This window comes from Pelobates fuscus, chromosome 5 (genome assembly GCF_036172605.1).
Source record: "Pelobates fuscus isolate aPelFus1 chromosome 5, aPelFus1.pri, whole genome shotgun sequence".
NCBI classification, from domain to species: domain Eukaryota; kingdom Metazoa; phylum Chordata; class Amphibia; order Anura; family Pelobatidae; genus Pelobates; species Pelobates fuscus.
Genome location: NC_086321.1, coordinates 330,643,228 through 330,666,506, shown reverse-complemented (window position 1 = coordinate 330,666,506; position 23,279 = coordinate 330,643,228). Strand labels below are relative to the sequence as shown.

Below are 23,279 nucleotides of genomic sequence, written 5' to 3'. Positions count from 1 at the left end.
AAAGTCTTACTCTGAAAGAACTCCAATGCAGAGCAATTTTAGTAAGATGGTTGTTGATAGCATCTAATATTTAAGGACAAAATATCTGAGGTATAAGAGTACATAGAAAAGAATGGCAGTGATGCTGCAAGGTGTTGTAATCTGACAGGTTCTAGAACACAAAGTACGGTTTTACACAAGCCAGAAGCTCTAAAGCAACATACACTTGTGAGGTACCTAGTGCTTTATTAGTTCATTTTAATGATATACAGATATTTACAAGCACAGAAGAGGATGGATGAGGGGCAGATACAGAGTGCATTATTGATGGTTGTCATCTCAGTGTATCTTTATGGAATAAGAGGTGGCATCCGTATTGTGCCAACTCAGATCTTGGCAAGGTATAATAGTGCTTGCATGTGTTCTGTCATAAAGCGCTTGGGTGGGGTGAATGTATGTGGTGTAGCAGCACAGAGTGCCACAATATACACACAGACACAAATATGGCAATGATCTGGAGACAGAATGTAAATCCTGTTTATCATTTATACTTCCATTATTCGCTTCTGTTCATCATTTACAACTTAAAAAAATAAAACTGCTTTCTCTTATACACATATCTATATACCCCTAGGCATGGAGGCAGGCCAAAGGCCACAGGCATGTAACAGTGATAATGGTCCGTGCCAGATTCAGAAGCCATCTCAGAGGCTGGCGGGCTGATGTGAAGATGTCAGTGATCGCTTTGTGTACTCTGCCCCTCCTTTCGGGGGTCTGTGCCAGGATACGAGAGGCTCACAAATTCTCCAGTTTGGCTCGCTTGTTGGTTCGAGATAGATGCTGTGAAAGAGAGTAAAACAAGGCACAATTTAGTTGGCATTACTGTTAACTTAGCCAAAAGGAAGGCAAGTGCATTTTTTACAGTACAGTTACAATGATTTGCCTCCAGATTAAACTACTGTGTTTTAGGAAAGTTATAGATTATATTTCATAAACTGTTAAATGCCTCTTGAACGCCAGCCCATGCAGATATTGCTGAACTACAACTTCCATTTCTCTCTGGTCATCTATTGCATTCAAAGAATTCTGGGAGTTTTAAACCATCAACATTAGGGGTACCAGAGTTTTCAGATCCTGGCTCTAATGTGACATCTGGCTTCTTCTGCTGAAGAATACTAGATGTGATGCATGACCCAGTGATGTTGTCAAATTGTACTAAATTGGCTTTACATCTTACTGTGCATTGGCACCAGTCCTAGCAAAATAACCACTACTGCAGGCTAAAATGGTAATGGCAGTTGGAGTGTTCCTATAATTACTCAACACCATGAACAATTAGCCTGTACAGGTCTAGTGAACCTACAATTATGCAGATTTACATTAGCAACAGGTGGGGTGGGAAAACCTAATTTTCTGGAGGAGATAAAAAATGGATGGTGCTTTATTACATAGACACTGGATTTATTGGGGAGACTCCATGCACCATTACAACTTATGGTGAGTGCACGGTTTATTATTATTATTATTATTTTTTTTATTCTTTATTTAAGTCGTGCATGAGTATAACAAACGTGTGCGTAACCACAACGGTTGTCGTACACAGAGCATAAAATAAAGGATTGTAAACATGTGGTAATAGAGGCTAGGCACATTTTTTTTTTTTGAGAGAGAAGATTAGTAACAATATTCTGGTCTAGGCTAGCTTTGTCTTATTCATTGGTCAGAAAAGTGTCCCACTAGCGTGCTCATAGGGAACTTTTGCGGCTATAGTCCGTGCAAGATTGCGCAAGGGTACAGACGTTTATGTATGCAAATTATAGAAATGCGTTTACTTTTCCCTGGTGGAGTTAGATAAACATAAAATAAAATAACGAGGTATAATAAAGTGGTGAGATTCCAAGGCACTACTGGGGATAGACATGTAATGTGATTCCTCAACCTGGATGGTATAGGTATCTCTATGGGTGTTACTGGCTTTTAGTCGCCGTTGAGACGCTACCAGTGATTTCTTGTATGGGTCATTATGTCTCTCTCTTGTGTTAATTACGCCCGTTAATGACAGACTCGTGGTCTATGGAAGTACTAGGCTGTGGACGGGCGGGGGGGGGAGGCAAAGTGGTCGGTAGACCTTCTTATTAAAAGGAGTGTGGCTAACATGTCAATAACTGTAGCAGCCTACTAACTTAACTGCGGCTGTAAAATATATAAATATACGTAACGGTAAAACAATTAAGTCCAGCATATCTCGGCTCAGGTAGTCACTGTCTTGATCAGGCTAGTCGTGGGACCGCGGGGGATGAAGGGTGTCACTCTGTCAGGGTTCCACCTGTGTGCCGGTTTGGATGTGGCTTGTGCCAGGGCATTAGTCAGAGCGTCCTGAGGGAGTCCCAGTGTGGGGAGTAGCGTTGCAGCTTCCTGGAGGTCTCGTACTTCGTATGTGGAATCTCCATGCAGTATCATCAATTTGCGGGTCTGGTGCCATTTATATTTTAATCCACGGTTCTGCAGGAGCGTCGTGAGTGGTCTGAGCAGCCTTCTCCAGGCCAAGGTGCCCCCAGTGAGGTCTGCGTACATAGATAGTTCCATGGATTCAAATTTGTAGGGGGAATGATTTCTAGCTGCCGCCAGGACAGCAGTTTTGGCTGAGCTTTGCTGGAACCGGACAATCAGGTCCCGTGGTGCTGCCGATGGGGCAGAGGCCGGCTTTGGAGCTCGAAAGAAGCAGTCTATGGTAAGTGCTTTCGCCTGCCGTTGTGACAGTAGGACCACCAGCAAACGCCTCAGGAGGTGTGGTAGTTCGGCCTGTGGGGTAGACTCTGGTATGCCCCGTATTTTGATGTTGTTGGCTCGGCGTATATACTCTAACGACGAGAAACGTTCATGTTCGGCATTCTTTTTCTGTAAGCTTATAACCTCCTGTTGTAGAGAGGTAAGTTGGTCCGAGCAGGCAGTGGAGGCAGTCTCTAATGCTCCCATGCGGCCTGTCAGGCCCTGTATGTCGTTGCGGAGTGAGGCTACATCCGCGTGGATGTTCCCTTGGAGGTCTGCGAGAAGCGCCTTCAGTACCTCTGTTACCGGTGAGGTATCTGCCTTTTGGACGGTTAGATTAGGTCTCTGCAAGGGTGTGAAGTCTGCTGCCTCTTCCCCTGAGGAGAAGTCATCAGATAAGTCGGAATAGTTTTCCGGATAGGCGGCCATCTTGGGCCTAGGGTCCTCGTGTGTCTGTTGCAGGAGATCCGCAATCGTAGGTCCCTGCCTCGGTTTTTCGGGTTTTATTTTCTTGCTCTTGCGCCCCATCGTGTTACGTTGTCGCCACTGGACCTCGAGAGGAGCCCAAAACGGGTGCAATCGTATGTAAATGGTGATTTTTGGCCCGAAGATGCGGGAGCTCTTTTGACATGCGACTGTTTAGCTAGGCTGCTTGGCTCCGCCCCCGGTTTATTATTTTTAAACAAAGCTGCTTACAAGTGACTGCAGCTTTAGGCCTGGCCATTCTGTGCGTTGCATCAGAGAAAACAATATTTACTACTCTGTTGATCCAAATATTTGGTAGTGGACTCACACTACCGCCAATGACAGGTTCTGTGAAAAAGCAATGACACTTTTCCAGTGTACGGTTCTCACAAAACTGTAGTAGACAACCACTAGAGGAGGAGTTAACCCTGCAAGGTAAATATTGCAGTTTATGAAAACTGCAATATTTACAGTTGCAGGGTTAAGGGTAGTGGGAGTTGGCACCCAGACCACTCCAATGGGCAGAAGTGGTCTGGGTGCCTGGAGTGTCCCTTTAAGTTTGGATTTCAATATTGTTGATTGGGTAAAGCATTGGCTGAATGACAAGCAACAGAGGGTTGTTGTCAATGGAGTATATTCGAAGCATTGTCTTGTTATCAGTGGGGTACCTCAGGGATCTGTACTTGGACCCATTCTCTTTAATATTTTATTAGTGTTAAGACCTGCAGTGGTTATGGTACAGCGGTCTTCTATTCCTTTCCCAATAGCTGAGCATAAGTGATTATAGCTACAGCAGGGAGTAGAGCAATAGTGTAGATGAATGCAGCTTCCAAGACGATTCTCCCCAGCAAATAGAATATTCCCCAAACATGAGCCTAGACTTCATGATGGGTGTAACATGAATCAAGTTTATTGAAAACACACTGGCTTTTATGAGAAATCCTCCTGCAAGAGGACCTCCCACAGCAAACAAAGACAATAACCAATCACCATACAGTTTTACAGTAATACACGCCTTCCCTCTGCATGGGAGATATTGAGATAAGTTAAGGCATAAATCAATTATCTCCAGGCAGAGGGCCCACAATTTTCCCAAAAGTTGGAACACCCCTTTCCCCACAAGGTATCCCCACAAATTACATATCCCCTGACAAGGTATCCCCACAAACAAACATATCCAAATTTCACCCAGATCGGTTCAGGGGTTCTTAAAAAGTATGGAAGTCATATTTTACCGACCACACACGAGACTCCTGCCCAAAACAGTTCCACTAATTCAGCGTGTGCGGTTGGTCAATTCAGAAAAAGGAAAAAAACGAACAAAGTACCAAATGGATCCTCCTGGCTCATAGGAGCGATAGCTCCCCTTGTCCGTACGAACAAAACTACCGCATGGCGCTCTCCTGGCTGTTCGGTAACTAAAGGAAGCAGGCGTTCAGTAATTTCAGCGGTGGTTCGTAAGGTCGAGTGTCCGATTTTAGTTCCAGACACTCAACGACCAAGTCCCGCTGACTCCCCTCGTACAAACAATATGGCCGCCGTTTTCTATTCCACGTGGCGTTCGGCTATACGAACAGTGGCCGCCGAGGGAGCCCTTAATAGTCGGTTCTTTTGAAGTTAATGAGCCAGGAGGGTGGACGCTGTTCGGTAGTTTTAAAACTACCGAACCAATATTCAATATACATGCAGTACTTGGAGGAAAAAGCCAGAACAAAGAAGAAAATATCAAACAGAAGTCTATTTTCTTCACAATTAGTGATATTGCAGAAGGTCTTGATGGTAAGCAGTGGTGTATCCTGGTTTTGTGCTGCCCTAGGCAGGACAAAACTCAGGCGCCCCCCTCCCGCCCGCGCCACCCCCATCCATCCCTTCCCCCCGCCCGCACCACCCCCACCCTTCCCCCGCCCCGCCTTCTAAATACACACACACTTACAGATACGCATACACTAGCTAACAGAAACACACACTCGCTAACAGACACACACACCCGCTAACAGACACACACACACCCACTAACAGACACACACACACCCACTAACAGACACACACACACCCACTAACAGACACACACACACCCACTAACAGACACACACACACCCACTAACAGACACACACACACCCACTAACAGACACACACACACCCACTAACAGACACAAACACACCCACTAACAGACACACACACACCCACTAACAGACACACACACACCCACTAACAGACACACACACACCCACTAACAGACACACACACACCCACTAACAGACACACACACCCACTAACAGACACACACACACCCACTAACAGACACACACACACCCACTAACAGACACACACACACCCACTAACAGACACACACACACCCACTAACAGACACACACACACACTAACAGACACACACACACACACTAACAGACACACACACACACAAACAGACAGACAGACACACACACAAACAGACAGACACACACACACAAACAAACAGACATACACACACAAACAAACAGACATACACAGACACACTAACAGACAGACACAGACACTAACAGACACACACACACACTAACAGACACACACACACACACACTAACAGACACACACACTAACAGACACACACACTAACAGACACACACACACACTAACAGACATACACAGACACACTAACAGACATACACAGACACACTAACAGACAGACACACACACTAACAGACATACACACACACACACTAACAGACATACACACACACACTAACAGACAGACACACACACACACTAACAGACAGACACACACACACACTAACAGACAGACACACTAACAGACAGACACACACTTACAGACAGACACACACTTACAGACAGACACACACTTACAGACAGACACACACTTACAGACAGACACACACTTACAGACAGACACACACACACTAACAGACAGACACACACACACTAACAGACAGACACACACACACTAACAGACAGACACACACACACTAACAGACAGACACACACCCACTAACTAACAGACACACACACACACTAACAGACATACACAGACACACTAACAGACATACACAGACACACTAACAGACATACACAGACACACTAACAGACATACACAGACACACTAACAGACATACACACACACACACTAACAGACATACACACACACACACTAACAGACATACACACACACACACTAACAGACAGACACACACACACACTAACAGACAGACACACACACACACTAACAGACAGACACACTAACAGACAGACACACACTTACAGACAGACACACACTTACAGACAGACACACACTTACAGACAGACACACACTTACAGACAGACACACACTTACAGACAGACACACACTTACAGACAGACACACACTTACAGACAGACACACACTTACAGACAGACACACACTTACAGACAGACACACACTTACAGACAGACACACACTTACAGACAGACACACACTTACAGACAGACACACACACACTAACAGACAGACACACACACACTAACAGACAGACACACACACACTAACAGACAGACACACACACACTAACAGACAGACACACACACACACACACTAACAGACACACACACACACACAAACAGACAGACACACACACACACACACTAACAGACATACACAGACACACTAACAGACAGACACAGACACACTAACAGACAGACACAGACACACTAACAGACAGACACACACACACTAACAGACAGACACACACACTAACAGACAGACACACACTAACAGACAGACACACACACTAACAGACAGACACACACACTAACAGACAGACACACACACTAACAGACACACACACACACACTAACAGACATACACACACACACACACTAACAGACATACACACACACACACTAACAGACATACACACACACACTAACAGACATACACACACACACTAACAGACAAACACACTAACAGACATACAGACACACTAACAGACAGACACACACACTAACAGACAGACACACACACTAACAGACACACACACACTAACAGACACACACACACACTAACAGACACACACACACACTAACAGACACACACACACACTAACAGACACACACACAGACATTCACACACACAGACACTAACAGACATTCACACATACTCACTCACTCACATATTTAACACATTTTTTATTTTTAAATTTACCCACCCCCCCCCAGCCTCCTTACCTTTGGGAATGCTGGGGGGGGGGGGGGGGGTTCCTATTTCTCCCTGGTGGTCCAGTGGCTGCTGGGCGGCCGGCGAGGGAGCACTTCCTCTGAGCTGTCTGCTCAGCTCCCTCGCGCGCCGCACAGTGAGGCTGGGAGGCGGAGCCGGAACATGACGTTATATTCCGGCTCCCAGCCTCACTCTGCGGCGCGCGAGGGAGCTGAGCAGACAGCTCAGAGGAAGTGCTCCCTCGCCGGCCACCTGCCCGTATGTCAGTTAGCTGCAAGGCTAACAAGGCATTTGCCCTGGGCGTTTGGGGGCGGCTTTTTTTGCCGCCCCCTGGAAAATGCCGCCCAAGGCAAATGCCTTGTTTGCCTCGCGGCTAATACGCCCCTGATGGTAAGGTATGTATTTTTGCTGCTGATACTAAGATATGTAACAGGGTTGATGTTCCTGGAGAGATAAGCCAAATGGCAAATTATTTAGGTAAACTAGAAAAACGGTCAGAGCTGTGGCAGCTGACATTTAATGTGGATAAGTGCAAGATAATGCATCTTGGACGTAAAAACTCAAGGGTAGAGTATAATATATTTGATAGAGTCCTAACCTCAACATCTGAGGAAAGGGATTTGGGGTAATTATTTCAGATGACTTAAAGGTAGGTAGACAGTGTAATAGAGCAGAACACTGGTGAGAGCTCACTTGGAGTATTGTACTGGAGACTAGTTCAGACAAGGGCTACTAAACTGGTTCATGGATTATAGGATACAACCTACAAGGAAAGGTTAAATGATCTTAACATGTATAGCTTGGAGGAAAGACGAGACAGGGGGGATATGATAGAAACATTTAAATGCATAAAGGGAATAAACACAGTAAAGGAGGAGACTATATTTAAAAGAAGAAAAACTGCCATAAGAGGACAATATTAAATTAGAGTGGCAAAGGATTAAAAATAATATTAGGAAGTATTACTTTACTGAGAGGGAAGTGGATGCATGGAATAACCCACCAGCTGAAGTGGTAAATCCATTCATTTTATGTGTTAGAAAAGTGGAACTGCAGCAAAGAGCCTTGCAGGACAGTGGCTCAAAGAAGAAGTTCCAACTCCACTGAGCAGAAATCAGAACCACCTAAATGCAGCATTTGCTATTGTAGGTGACGTTACCAGCTAAACCAGTATATAACTTCCCATTCCTCTTGGTATCATGTTAGTGTTTGCTACTTTTAATAACTTGGCTTTAAGTGTCGTTCCATATATCAGTGTGTCCTTACAGTTTCTAGCAGGTAGGTGTGCATGTAAGGTACTTACTGTTCCTTGCTGGTAGAAGTGTGGTGCTAGTTCCAACAGCCATGCAGACTCTATAGCAGTCACATCACGCATGTAGTATTTATTGGTCTGGATCACCTCACTGAACAGCACCCTTTGAGACAGAGTACACAACATCCATAAGACATAATAAATCACTGGTAAGACCACACCTTGAACTAGAAAAACTACAGAGGCGGGATACAAAATTTATAAAAAGGAATGGAGCATTTTAGTTATGAAGTAAGGTTAACAATGATGAAATCTCTCTAGTTTGGAAAAACAGCTCCTCAGAGGGGATATGATAACATTATACAAATATATTTTGGGCCAATACAAACCATTACAAAAAGAGAAGTCCTGCGCTTAAGCAGCAAGAACTACAACACACATCAGCCCCAATATATAGTAAAAACCAAAGAAAAGAAAAACGTTACCTGCGCTCTCTCCTTAATCCCTATGTATATTTAGACAAATGGAGGTCATTTAGTTGCTCCAATGGCCATTGGAGGGAATGCCCGCCTGCCAACGTCAAGGCAGACCCCCCTAAGCGGGTCCTAACACTGACCCTTCAGCCTGCTTCCTTGAGCTTCTGGCAAAGATATCTCTAATGAGACAGAAAGGGGTATTTTTTTATATACACCCCTATACTTATTAACCCTTAATAGGGAACACATGGGATGGGTAGCAGCATTGTAACCAGGCTGTGTGATACAAAGTAAATAAAAGTACAAAAAGAGAAGTCCTGCGCTTAAGCAGCAAGGACTACAACACACATCAGCCCCAATATAGGACTTCTCTTTTTGTATTTGTATTTACTTTGTATCACACAGCCTGGTTACAATGCTGCTACCCATCCCATGTGTTCCCTATTAAGGGTTAATAAGTATAGGGGTGTATATAAAAAAAAAAACACCCCTTTCTGTCTCATTAGAGATATCTTTGCCAGAAGCTCAAGGAAGCAGGCTGAAGGGTCAGTGTTAGGACCCGCTTAGGGGGGTCTGCCTTGATGTTGGCAGGCGGGCATTCCCTCCAATGGCCATTGGAGCAACTAAATGACCTCCAATACAAACCATTGTCTAGAAATCTATTCATAAACAGGACTATACATAGGACACAAGGTCATGCATTTAAACTGGAAGAAAGGAGATTTCATCTAAGGCAAAGGAAAGTGTTTTTTTACAGTAAGAGCAATAAGGATGTGGAATTCTCAGCCTGAAGAGGTGGTTTTGTCAGAGTCACTACAGATGTTTCAAACAGGAATTGTATAAATACTTGCAAAAACATAGCACACAGGGTTATCATTTCTAATTTGTGGGGTAATAGCTTCTAGATCCAAGGAGATATCTGACAGCCATTCTGGGGTCAAGAAGGAATTTTTCCCTAGTTTGTTGCAAAATTGGAAGCGCCTCAGAATGGGTTTTTTGCCTTCTTTTGGATCAACAGTAAAAACAAATGTGAGAAAGGCTGAACTTGATGGACGCAAGTCTCTTTTCAGCTATGTAACTATGTGACAGACCCAACACAAGGAATACCCTGATAGTAATGAGCATCATGTCATGTTGTAGAGTAGACAGATGGAAGTGTCAAGAAACAATATCTCACCAGCTTGGGGGCTTCTCTGCAAATAACACAGATGTAGGGTGAATATGCAGCTCGTGACCATCCCGAACTGTCCTAAAGCAGCAAAAACAAAAACAGAATTATGATTCTCTTAGCCAAAGTTATCTGTTCTGTACTCTAAATGTAGCTCTTACACTCCCCAGTTACCTGTACACCCCAGTGGAATGAAGCTTAGCAGCGTTGGCAAAGAATCCTGCCACAATACATCTCAAGATGGGATCTGGGTCTCCTAAAAGATATATATTAAGAATATTTAAAAAAAATATGGCACTATAAAATGAATGGGAAAACACAGAAACATAAGCACAATATTGTGAGCTATATTTTAAATGGTATGTACACACTGGATTATTGTATGTCAATGTAGGATATCCTGTTTTTTTTTGTTTGTTTTTTATAGCAGATTGTAATTATCAGCAGAAATGGCCTACAATCAAACATATCAGCAATATAATCTTGCAGCATTAAATGGTAACGGCACACTCGCAAAGTAAACCATGTGCAATCGTGGTAAAACATGTAATGGGCTTATTCCCTTTCCTCTCCCTAGTCTTACCCCGTTCTTCTACTTCTTTCCTTCCTTTGTCTATTTACAGAGTCCTTTGCTTCTCCTTATCTCCCCTCGTCTACCTGTGTGCATTCCATATATTTTTATTTCTTTCTTTTCCCTATCCCTCCTTTCTTCCATTAATTACTCCAAGCACAACTTCTCCTTCACCCTACTCATTGCTAGTATACATCATATGTTTCTCTACATTCTTTTTACAATTCTATACTAGCTATTGTTCTATGTTCCCTGAGCTATCCAAATAGTACACTTGTGCTTGTGACCATTAACCCTGGTTGGTTCTGGGACTTATCACCTATACCTTAAAGTATTTACCGTATATACTCGAGTATAAGCCGACCCGAATATAAGCCGAGGCCCCTAATTTTACCCCCAAAAACTGGGAAAACTTATTGACTCGAGTATAAGACTAGGGTGGGAAATGCAGCAGCTACTGGTAAATTTCTAAATAAAATTAGATCCTAAAAAAATTATATTAATTGAATTTTTATTTGCAGAGTGTGTGTATGAGTGCAGTGTGTGTATGAGTGCAGTGTGTATATGAATGCAGTGTGAGTGCAGTGTGTGTGTGAATGCAGTGTGTATATGAGTGCAGTGTGTGTGAATGCAGTGTGTATGAGTGTGTATATGAATGCAGTGTGAGTGCAGTGTGTGTGTGAATGCAGTGTGTATATGAGTGCAGTGTGTGTGTGTGAATGCAGTGTGTGCAGTGTATGTATGAGTGCAGTGTGTGTGTATAAATGCAGTGTGAGTGCAGTGTGTATATGAGTGCAGTGTGTGTGTGTGTGAATGCAGTGTGTATATGAGTGCAGTGTGTGTGTGATGCAGAGCCTTGGTGGGGGGTGGGCATTTGAATATATTTTTTATTATTATTTTTAAAAAAATTTTGTTATATTATTTTTTTATGACTATTTTTATTATTATTATTTTCATTTTTTTTGGTATATTATTTATTTATTTTTATTACTACATTTTTTTGTCCCCCCTCCCTGCTTGCTAGCGTGCCAGGGAGGGGGGCTCCTTCGCTGGTGGTCCAGTGGGATTGGTAGTTCAGTGGGGGGGGAGGGGGGCTGTGAGAGATGTTACTTACCTCTCCTGCAGCTCCTGTCAGCTCTCTCCTCCTCCGCGCCGTCCGGTCAGCTCTTCTGTCAGCTCACAGTGTAAATCTCGCGAGAGCCGCGGCTCTCGCGAGATTTACACTGGGAGCTGACCGAGGTGCTGAACGGACGGCGTGGAGGAGGAGAGAGCTGACAGGAGCTGCAGGAGAGGTAAGTAACATCTCTCACAGCCCCTGTCTGTATTATGGCAATGCAAATTGCCATAATACAGACTATTGACTCGAGTATAAGCCGAGTTGGGGTTTTTCAGCACAAAAAATGTGCTGAAAAACTCGGCTTATACTCGAGTATATACGGTATGTGATTTCAGCATTGACAGTTGTATTGACTGATACAGATGTGTTTTTTCTCTTTGTACTCCCACTACCCAATACACAGCAATAAACTTATATACAATGGGCAGGCCAAATGTACCCACACACAGAGAGGCAGTTCCATAACACAGAAAATGTCACCAGGGTATGAATGAAGGAGAAATAATACATGTGTCTGGAATTTTATCTGCCTCCCAGTTTGTGTGCATTAATGACCAATATAGGGCATTTTTTGGAGCATAGCTACTACCCGTGCATTTTAAATGTATTTACTGATTATTACTAAACTATTATGATGTTTCATGGGGGGGGGGGGGATCATCTGTACTGAGAATCACCTTGTGCTCTAAATTAAGAACATGTGTTACTACAATCACACACATTGCTTAATTTGTAGTACTTCATTATCTATTGTTTCTTTCCTTTTTTTGTTGTATATTGTTAAAGGATGCTCCATGTTTTTCCGGTTTTGTGAACTGTTCGTTTTAACCAATGATTCACTGTATGCAGTATAAATACTATCTTACATACTCCTGTATAACTGTGTGATGAGTGACAAACACCTGTGAGAAAGGTGCACATTAGTGCACATACCGATTATTGCAAATCCCACAACTACCCAAGCATTCCGGTCTCACTCACTCACCTTCACTTGAGTTCTTGGGTACTTTGAATTTGCTTAGAAGTTTTTTGAGCTGCTCCCTCACAGTCATTGCTCTCATCAGACCCTTATAGTTCAAGAAATGTTGCTGACACCAGTGGGAGCTTTTGTTGAACTGGAGAAAAATAGGAAAAAAACTTTAAATGCAAACTTTAACAACAAGAAATACAAACTATGTATTGGAGAAGTGGCAGGATGTTTTTGCATTGCTGCAGTTCAGTGATAAAAGTACCGGTTGCTAAAACTAGTTGTGCATTAGTATCGAGGTACAAACAAATGATGAAATAAACTCTCTTGCGGGTACATGCCTCTGCAGCCCTCAAGATTTAAATAGTAGCACAGTAGTGATGTCCTGAACTATTCGCCGGCGAATAGTTCCCGGCGAACATAGCATGTTCGCGTTCGCCACCGGCGAACACATGTGATGTTTGATCCGCCCCCTATTCGTCATCAAAAAAACAATAAGGGGGGGGACCTACTGTCCTGCCCCCCGTCCCCCACCCCTGCACGGTGGGTGGGGGCCATAAATCACAATGGGGGGGGACCTACTGTCCTCCCCCCCGCCCCCACCCGTGGGCGTTGGGTGGGGGCCATAAAAATAATGAGGGGGGGACCCCTACTGTCCTCCCCTGAGCGGTGGGTGGAGGCCCTAAAAAAAACAATAAGGGGGGGGACCTACTGTCCCCCCCCTGGCCCCCACCCCTGCGCGGTGGGTGAAGGTCATAAAAATAATGAGGGGGGGGCCTACTGTCCTCCCCCCGGCCCCCAACGCTGCGCGGTGGGTGGGGGCCATAAATCACAATATGGGGGGGGACCTACTGTCCCCCCCCGACCCCACCCCCTGAGCGGTGGGTGGGGGCCCTAAAAAAAACCAATAAGGGGGGGACCTACTGCCACCCCCCCCCCCCACTCCTGAGCGGTGGGTGGGGGACCTAAAAAAAACAATAAGGGGGGGACCTACTGTACCCCCCCCAGCCCCCACCCCTGAGCGGTGGGTGGGGGCCCTAAATACAAATGGGGGGGGGGGGAACCTAGTCACCCCCTCCCCCCCCAAAAAAATTATCCCCCTACCTACCCCCCTCACCCTAAAAATAATGAGGGGGGGACCTTTAACTAAGAACCTGTCAAAAAAATTAGAAAAAAAACAACTTACCATTCGATGTTTTCTTTCTTCTAAAATCTTCTTTTTTCAGCCCCTCATTTTTAGGGTGAGGGGGGTAGGTAGGGGGATATTTTTTTTTAAGGGGGGTGACTAGGGTCCCCCCCATTTGTATTTAGGGCATTTGTACAGTAGTTCCCCCCCCCCCCCCATTATCTCTATGGCCCCCACCCGCCGCCCAGGGGTGGGGGCCAGGGGTGGGGAAAGGAGAGTAGGTTTCCCCCCCCCCCCCCCTTTAATCACTATTGAGTCCCCTGTGGGTTTTAAAATTCACCTGCCTATTGAAGTCTACGGCGGTTCGCAAACATTTGCGGAAATTCGCGTTCCGAAAATTTTATGTTCGCGACATCACTATAGCACAGTATCATATTGCACTCCAAGGAAGAGACCAACAGTGGGTAGTACCAAAAATAAAGCTTTTTATTCATTGTCACAAAAAAAGGGATGGGGGGAATGCGATTCACGTCCCCGCTGGAGGATTTTTCCAACCACCACATCCTCATCAGTGAACACACAGTGTTTACATAAATAAAACACACCCCCTGCCAGGGCTCGAGTCCTGCAGGAACGCGTGGGAACGGTGTTCCTGCTCTTTTTTTAGAGCAGGAACGCCGTTCCCGTTTATGGTCCTGCAGGCACTCAGGGGGCGGCAAAAAATGCCGCCCCCAAATGTCCCCGTGTTCCCCCTGTCATGGGGGCCCAAGAGGTGGCCTAATGGCCACCAGAAGGATCCCCCCCCGGCCGGCTCTTGTCTCGCTGTCAGACGCGGCGAGGGAGCTGTGTCCTCTCTGCTCCCTCTCGCCGCGCCGTTTGCTGATGCTGGGAGCCGGAATATGACGTAATTTCCGGCTCCCGGCATCAGCAGACAGCCCGCGCGGCGAGAGGGAGCAGAGAGGACACAGCTCCCTCGCCGCGTTTGACAGCGAGACAAGAGCCGGCCGCACTGAAGCCCCACTGGACCCCAGGGACAGGTCCACGCCAGCTCTCCAGGTAGGGAGGCTGGGTGGACATTTTTAAATTAAAAAAATACAAATAATTTGTGTATGTGAGTGTGTGTGTGTCTGTGAGTGTGTGTGTGTGTGTCTGTGAGTGAGTGTGTGTATGTGTCTGTGTGTCTGTGAGTGTATGTGTCTGTGTGTCTGTGAGTGTATGTGTCTGTGAGTGTATGTGTATGTGTCTGTGAGTGTATGTGTGTGTGTCTGGGAGTGTGTGTGTGTGTGTCTGGGAGTGTGTGTGTGTGTGTGTCTGGGAGTGTGTGTGTGTGTGTGTCTGGGAGTGTGTGTGTGTGTGTGTCTGGGAGTGTGTGTATGTGTGTGTGTCTGGGAGTGTGTGTGTGTATGTGTGTGTGTGTGTCTGGGAGTGTGTGTGTGTGTGTGTCTGGGAGTGTGTGTGTGTGTGTGTGTCTGGGAGTGTGTGTGTGTGTGTGTGTCTGGGAGTGTGTGTGTGTGTGTGTCTGGGAGTGTGTGTGTGTGTGTGTCTGGGAGTGTGTGTGTGTGTGTGTGTCTGGGAGTGTGTGTGTGTGTGTGTGTCTGGGAGTGTGTGTGTGTGTGTGTGTGTGTGTGTCTGGGAGTGTGTGTGTGTGTGTCTGGGAGTGTGTGTATGTGTCTGGGAGTGTGTGTATGTGTCTGGGAGTGTGTGTATGTGTCTGGGAGTGTGTGTATGTGTCTGGGAGTGTGTGTATGTGTCTGGGAGTGTGTGTATGTGTCTGGGAGTGTGTGTATGTGTCTGGGAGTGTGTGTATGTGTCTGGGAGTGTGTGTATGTGTCTGTGAGTGTATGTGTGTATGTGTGTATGTGTGTGTATGTATGTGTGTTTGTGTGTTTGTCTGTGAGTGAGTGAGTGTGTGTATGTGAGTGTATATGTGTCTGGGAGTGTATGTGTGTATATGTGTGTATGTGTCTGGGAGTGTATGTGTGTATGTGTCTGGGAGTGTATGTGTGTATGTGTCTGGGAGTGTATGTGTGTGTGTGTGTGTGAGTGTATGTATGTGTGTATGTATGTGTGTTTGTGTGTTTGTCTGTGAGTGAGTGAGTGTATGTGAGTGTATGTGTGTCTGTGAGTGTGTATGTGTGTATGTGTCTGGGAGTGTATGTGTGTATATGTGTGTATGTGTCTGGGAGTGTATGTGTGTATGTGTCTGGGAGTGTATGTGTGTATGTGTCTGGGAGTGTATGTGTGTGTGTGTGTGTGAGTGTATGTGTGTATGTCTGTGTGTATGTCTGTGTGTGTGTGTGAGTGTATGTGTGTGTGTCTGTGTGTATGTCTGTGTGTATGTGTGTGTGTATGTGTGTGTGTCTGTGAGTGTGTGTATGTGTCTGGGAGTGTGTGTTTGTCTGTGGGTGTGTGTTTGTCTGTGGGTGTGTGTTTGTCTGTGGGTGTGTGTTTGTCTGTGGGTGTGTGTTTGTCTGTGGGTGTGTGTTTGTCTGTGGGTGTGTGTTTGTCTGTGGGTGTGTGTTTGTCTGTGGGTGTGTGTTTGTCTGTGGGTGTGTCTGTGGGTGTGTGTGTCTGTGGGTGTGTGTGTCTGTGGGTGTGTGTGTCTGTGGGTGTGTGTGTCTGTGGGTGCGTGTGTCTGTGGGTGCGTGTGTCTGTGGGTGTGTGTGTCTGTGGGTGTGTGTGTCTGGGAGTGTGTGTGTGTCTGGGAGTGTGTGTGTGTCTGGGAGTGTGTGTGTGTCTGGGAGTGTGTGTGTGTATGTGTCTGTGAGTGAGTGTGTGTGTGTATGTGTCTGTGAGTGTGTGTGTGTGTGTATGTGTCTGGGAGTGTGTGTCTGTGAGTGTATGTGTCTGGGAGTGTGTGTGTGTGTGTGTGTCTGAGTGTGTGTATGTATGTGTGTATGTATGTATGTGTGTGTGTATGTATGTGTGTGTGTATGTATGTGTGTGTGTATGTATGTGTGTGTGTGTGTCTGTGAGTGTGTGTGTGAGTGTCTGTGAGTGTATGTGTGCACCTGAATGTGTGTGTACGTGTTTATATATGCATGGCAGTTTTGTTTTTTCTGGTGGTGGGGTGAGGCTGGAACTCGAGTGAGTTCCCACACTTTATTCCCCAGGACTTGAGCCCTGCCCCCTGCATGTGCAGCAATTAGCTACAGGTTAACCAATGAATCTCCGTCTGCTTGTTTTTCATATAACTCTGAGATTAAGCACCCAGTTAAGAGCAACCTAATAATGCAGGACTGAAAAATGATAACAAAAAATGTAATAGTATTTACTTATTAGCATTCATTCAGGGGAAACACAAGATGCGTTATACCTTGTGCGTCCAGCTTTTTCAGTTTTTCATTGTTCCCCCTTCCCTTAGAGTTAGTATGGATATATGTACTGTACATGCTTTGTCTGCCTAATTTTATATTTAATTTTGTAACAATGAATAAGGTGGTTTATTTTTTGGATTACCCAATGTTAGTCTCATCACTGGAGTGCAAAGCTCTGATACGGAGCTAATAATTATATCACCCATCACTGAATTCATTAACTATTGAGTATTTTATCCCAAGTGGCTGTACATCTACCCACCAGCAATCTGGCATTAAACCCCTAACTGTTTCCAGAGGCCATACATTGTTGTAGCATACCTTGATGAAAGCTTCAAACACGTTTAACATGGTGAGATGGTCTCCCTCCTCCACTGCAAACTTGCGGTGTTCGCGTGTCTAATAAAAAAAGAAAAGAATGTCCACCGGAAAGATTGATATCATGTGCTGCTGGAATAGAATAGACCTCAGCTGGCTTTTTATTGCCAATTTATATTATCGCCACTACTTCTACCACGTATCCCTCTTCCACTGGCATTGGTTTAATGTACTAATTCTAAACCTCTGGGGCAGGACCAAAACCTCCATTACTGGGTACTACTTCTTGAAATTGACATCAGACTTGACAGGCATCTCCGGAATTAGAGAAATAAATGGGGGATTAGGAATGTTACAAAAACCAATGTGGAAGGTATGATAATCCCCCACATATGTATAATATTGTGAAAAATATTTACAATTGTGTAATATTTTTATATATCTTTGGAGTGATTGATTTGTAGATAGATTTAATATATTGAAAAAATATTGTTAAACGTTTATCCTTCTTATTAAAGCAAGGCCATAATTTGCTGATGTAGAAATTTGTAGTAAGTAATTTAGAGAGAGTTACTAAGCTATCTAAAATCAGAACTATATTCAGGCTGACTGCGTGGTGCCTTCAGTCAATCAAAATATGAAATTCACAGAATGACAGTATAATTCAGAAATGTTCTTTTTTTTCCCCTCTCTTTTTTTTTTTAGCAAAACTAGACATGTTGCGGGTTTTTCACATATATTATTAACCCTTCCCATATTGTCTCTTCATACATACTAATCCTAAATGGAAACATTACAATTTTCTATGTTTTTCTTTCTTTATCTCAACATTTCCAGAGCCTTAAATCAGTAGAAACAAACACTTACAGCCTGTGATTTTTGATTTGGGGGTAGAACAAAGACGTTCTGAATCTGCATCATAGCGGCAATACTTAAAATCTCAGCTGAGCAGCCAAAATTACCTGTAGAGAAAAAATGAAGATGTTCTTAATAAAATCAAGAAACATTTTGTTGAAGAATCTAACAATTGCTTTGGATGATCACATCTTACTTTATAATTGAGATCATTCTCTTAAGACTAAACTTAAAAAAATAAATATAAAAAGCCACCAAGCTTAACTAACTAACTCAACAACACATACCAACCAATGTGTGACTGCATTGAGTGTGTATTTTGCTATTGTTAAGAGAGAAAGGATGAGTAACAGAATTAACACTAGAGGGCACCAGTACACTTGTAAGTGAGATCTGATCACGAATGGAGGAGAGACGATAATTTTGAAAAGTGAGCTACCATCACATTACTGGGAAGAACTAAAGCCTCTGAGATATTTCACAATTGTATTATCGTTCCTCTACGTTTATCTCGTCTAGTTAATTACCCTGAAGGGTAAATTAAAAACAGAACTGTGAACTTCAGGACAAAAAAAAACGATTTATGACTTTGGTGAACATAAAATTAAAGATTTTACAAAATCAGCTATTTTTTTCTATTCACTACAATTCACTGCAACAAAAACATAGAATATGAGAACTCTAAGAATGTGTAAAAGCTTTGAGAAACGCAGTAGCTTGCCCTTTGCTTAGACCCCAGTCCGGTGTTAAAAAATGTTTTTGGTCACTTGTGCCATTACAGAGAGAACCTATACCATTTACATATCAGACTGATCCCACCCATAAGGGCAGTCCAGAACCAAAATGCTGGCAAGTAATCTCTGGATGAGAGATACAGAAACCCAGATAATTGTTTCAACCTTCTTTGGGCCTCGTCAGCAAGGTGTATCCGATACCCCTTTAGACACTGTGAGCATGGGGTCCATGTCTGGATTAATCTTCCAGCTTAGAGAAGAGCGTAAATAAATGCATTGCAACAAATACAGAAAATATGTATTTTTCTCATGATCGCCCGAGATTGCTGTATCGAGAGGAATTGCCGGCATTTCGGTCCTGGACTGCCCTTATGGTCACGATCAGTCTGATATGTAAATGGTATAGATTCTCTTTGTAATGGCACAAGTGACCAAAAAAATGTTTTGAGACCTAAGCCGGAACTAACCGAACGGCAAGCTACTGCAGATTCATTAAGCTTTTCAGGGTTTTCATATTCTTTGTTTGCTTTTTGTTTTGTTTACTTCAATTCACGGCTAATAAATGCCCTCATCTGATCCCAAACCTGCAATCATCTTAAAACAGACAGAATGCAGCCAGGGGAGAAAGCAGCATGAAATTCAAAATAACTTCAGTTTCTGTTATAGATGACCGTTAATTGTGAGAAAGATTAGTATAAATCTTATATGCTTCATGTTATAGCATGTTTGTAGTATGTAATTTTCCACTCATTTCACACCTAGCCAAAAATACATTTGTATTATAGCCTTCGTAGCCCTTTTAGATATAGGTTTATATTGGCATATGGTAGTTCCAGTTTAGTGGTTTTATTCAACAGGTTAAATATATCCTTTAGGATGGAACTTAAACTGTATGACAATAGAGGCTAAAGTAACAAACTAGTGAAATGTTAAAAGGGATGCTTTGTAATTCTTCCGTTATAAATGTCTATTAAAGATTTAACAGGCATTACATCATAATCATGTTCAAGGCAAGGCAAAGCGAGAACCAACACTGCAAATACGGCAGAGCAATAGAAACATTGATTTTTTATTTTCTCCTTTTCCCAGTCTCCTTTGTGTAGGCCGACTGCCAAATGCAAAGGGCAGAGCTTATAATAATGATTGACAGGGAGGCCAAGATGACTGCGCCCAGCTGCATGATAAAGAGGTGTATATTTCTGCATTTACTTTTATTTTTCATACTCCACAAATACATATTTGTTAAATATAGTGAGAAGTTAACCTAATATAAAAAATACTGTGAAATGAAACCTTTCTTTAAATCATAGGCTCAAACTATTGAAATGGAGATGCGGAGGCCAACTATGTGTGCTTTTGGACTAGAGATGACCTGCCAGTTTGCCGACAGCTCTGCATATGTATCGAAGACAATAAAACATCCTTGCGCACACAAACAGACCACAAACACTAAAGTGAGCATGTTCTATTACACATGAATGCATCTGACATGGATCACCAAATTTCCAAAATGGCTGTGAGTAGGGACACAGGAGGAATATCCCCGGATGCAGATCCATTTGTGTCTAGGGCAGTTTGGTAAATGGTGTGTATGGTAAATGACCTCTAGGTGTGAATTCTTTCAATGGTCATCTGGTATTTACCGGACTCTAGTAACATCTTGGCAAACATAGGATTGAGGGGGAACTCAGCCATCCGTACACCAAGGGGCTCGGTCAAACGGCAGTGTTTATCCAGACCTAAGGCATAAACAGCACAAAGACAATAGGTTTAGAAATTTACCAAGAAAACCAGTAATGCACAATGAATAGTAAGTCCTTCTGAAAAATACTTACAATTATTAAGTCTCAATGCAATTTAAAGTATATTCTATACTTAAATATGACACAATAAATGAAAAAAATTCTAAGCAAATAAGCATTAAAGGTAGGGATTACATACTTTACAGAAAGGGAAAACAGTGCATTAAATAATCCCTTGTAGGTAGAGTCTAATATATTAAAGGCTCACTAATGATTTAAAATATGAATTCCTATAGGACAGGGGTAGGCAACCTTTTAGTAGTAGTGTGCCAAAACAAGATCTTGTCCCATGGCATGCCAGTTCTAATTTTTTTAATTGAGGTGTGTATGTTGTTGTATTCTGCCTGTGCTGTGTTACATTGTGTGTATGTGTGGGGCTGCTTGTGGTATTGCATGTGAGAGGCTGCTTGTGGGGTTTTGAGCGTGCATGTGTATTGCCAGTGGTGTTATGTTTGTGCGGTGTGTGGGCTGTTTGTATTATTTGCACCAGGAGGAGGTTCTGTGTATTTCTAGCAGTGTGGGTCCATTGGGAACCTGGCTGGCCAGGTGCAGGTTAAGAGCTGCGATAGATGCTACTCCAGTGCAGATTCCTGTTCACAAGTGCTTGGAGGAAGTACTCTTGGATCATTTCCTCTAAGTACTGCAATGCGAAAATTGAGGATCGTTTCTCACCACCTTTTTCCACTAGCAGATATCTGGAATCCCACTGGAACTACTGAAAGGCCAGAGCCTGTTTGTTTTCCGGCACCATGCATTTTATAAAGGGATTACAATAGGTTGCATACACAAATAAAAAGAAAAAATGAAATGTGCACACAGCTCAAATGAGGGGGGGAAACCCCCCAAAAATTAACACTTTCATTTTGCTATTGAATGTCAACATCAAGGAACACTAAAAACAAGCAAGTTCCATAACTTTTATATTTACATTTCTTTCCCTCAAAATGTGCTCTTTTATGTAAACTAAACTTCACACTGGCTGTATTTTTCAGGAATTTTTAAAACAATTATAACTAACAGAACGCAACAAGAATATCAAGAACCATATAACAGCAGAAAAGTTCTGGCCTTGAGAACCTCCACCAGTACAGGCTTTCAGTGCGTTAAGACATGCGGTACAAACATAAAATATATACCAGTCAATAAACAAAACACTCAGCATTTAGAGCTAAAGGCTTTGCCTTTGTCAGAGTTCATGTATCAGATGGAGATCTGTGTTTTTGGAATGTCACATTAAGGTAACAGCAGATTCATGGCAGGTGTAAATAACAGAGTGGCTTTTTAAACACAAAGTTATTTTAAAGGGCGATTTATACCCCTAAGCAATGACTTTCAGCTATTCTTAGAATATAGGCCCACTTGTCTTTAAGCCCCCTTCAGTATAGCCAAGATGCAAGTGTTCTGCAAAAACATGCATCTACAAGTCTGCACAAACTATGCAAGATGCATCCTTGCACTGAAGACACAGTTAGTTTCAGTATGTTATCGAGGTATAAAATCAGGAGACAGAGGTTATAGATAAACATAGGAGTTCTCACCTCCCAACGCATACAGTAGCTCCAAGGCCTGAACCATTGACTGTGCAGGGGGTGGCTGGAAGAGATAGAGAAATAAACATAATTAATGCACATCTATAGGTTGTCATTAATAGTGTCGCAGATTCAAGTGATATCCATTTTACTGCAGATACTGGAAATCTAATATTATTCAGGGGTGTCTGCTTGTCCCAGGACAGACACAGCATTAATAAGAATTTCCAGAGTTTCTGATAGTGCTCTCCGTTACGCCATAGCTCATTGTATCTGATTAACTACAGATATCAAAGTTGTAGAATGGGTGGTTAAAATGTAGCAGCACCTCAGGCTGTTGAACGAATACTTCACTAATGCTAAGGCTGGCAAAGCATCATGGGAGTCCATGTTCTGCAAGCTGGATAAAGAGATTACCGGATCTTAATAAAGCAAAACAGAACTATGCGTCTTGGGACACACCCACAAACTAGGGCGGCGACATTCAAGATGAAAATTGAAACATTTTTTAATTGAAATCCTTGTAGAAGGATTTATTCCAAAACAGATCATCAATCATGCATATAAAGTGCAACCATTTTCTTGGCATAACCTTCTAACCCATCAATTCCCAGACCGAGCCTCC

At 43.3% G+C, this 23,279-nt stretch overlaps 1 protein-coding gene across 1 annotated transcript in view; it reads right to left on the bottom strand.

The window, feature by feature from the left end:
• Positions 1-511: 511 nt before the first annotated feature.
• The window catches only part of DHX35 (DEAH-box helicase 35), a 50,161-nt gene continuing 27,393 nt past the window's right edge, over positions 512-23,279 (bottom strand). Inside the window, exons 14-22 of the mRNA XM_063455706.1 lie at positions 22,664-22,718; positions 20,967-21,062; positions 18,602-18,696; positions 17,738-17,815; positions 12,992-13,121; positions 10,493-10,574; positions 10,328-10,399; positions 8,726-8,837; positions 512-819 (exon numbers count right to left, since the gene is read on the bottom strand). Of these exons, the coding sequence (XP_063311776.1) occupies positions 775-819; positions 8,726-8,837; positions 10,328-10,399; positions 10,493-10,574; positions 12,992-13,121; positions 17,738-17,815; positions 18,602-18,696; positions 20,967-21,062; positions 22,664-22,718 (765 nt within the window). The 3' untranslated portion in view covers positions 512-774. The remainder of the gene's footprint in view (positions 820-8,725; positions 8,838-10,327; positions 10,400-10,492; positions 10,575-12,991; positions 13,122-17,737; positions 17,816-18,601; positions 18,697-20,966; positions 21,063-22,663; positions 22,719-23,279) is intronic.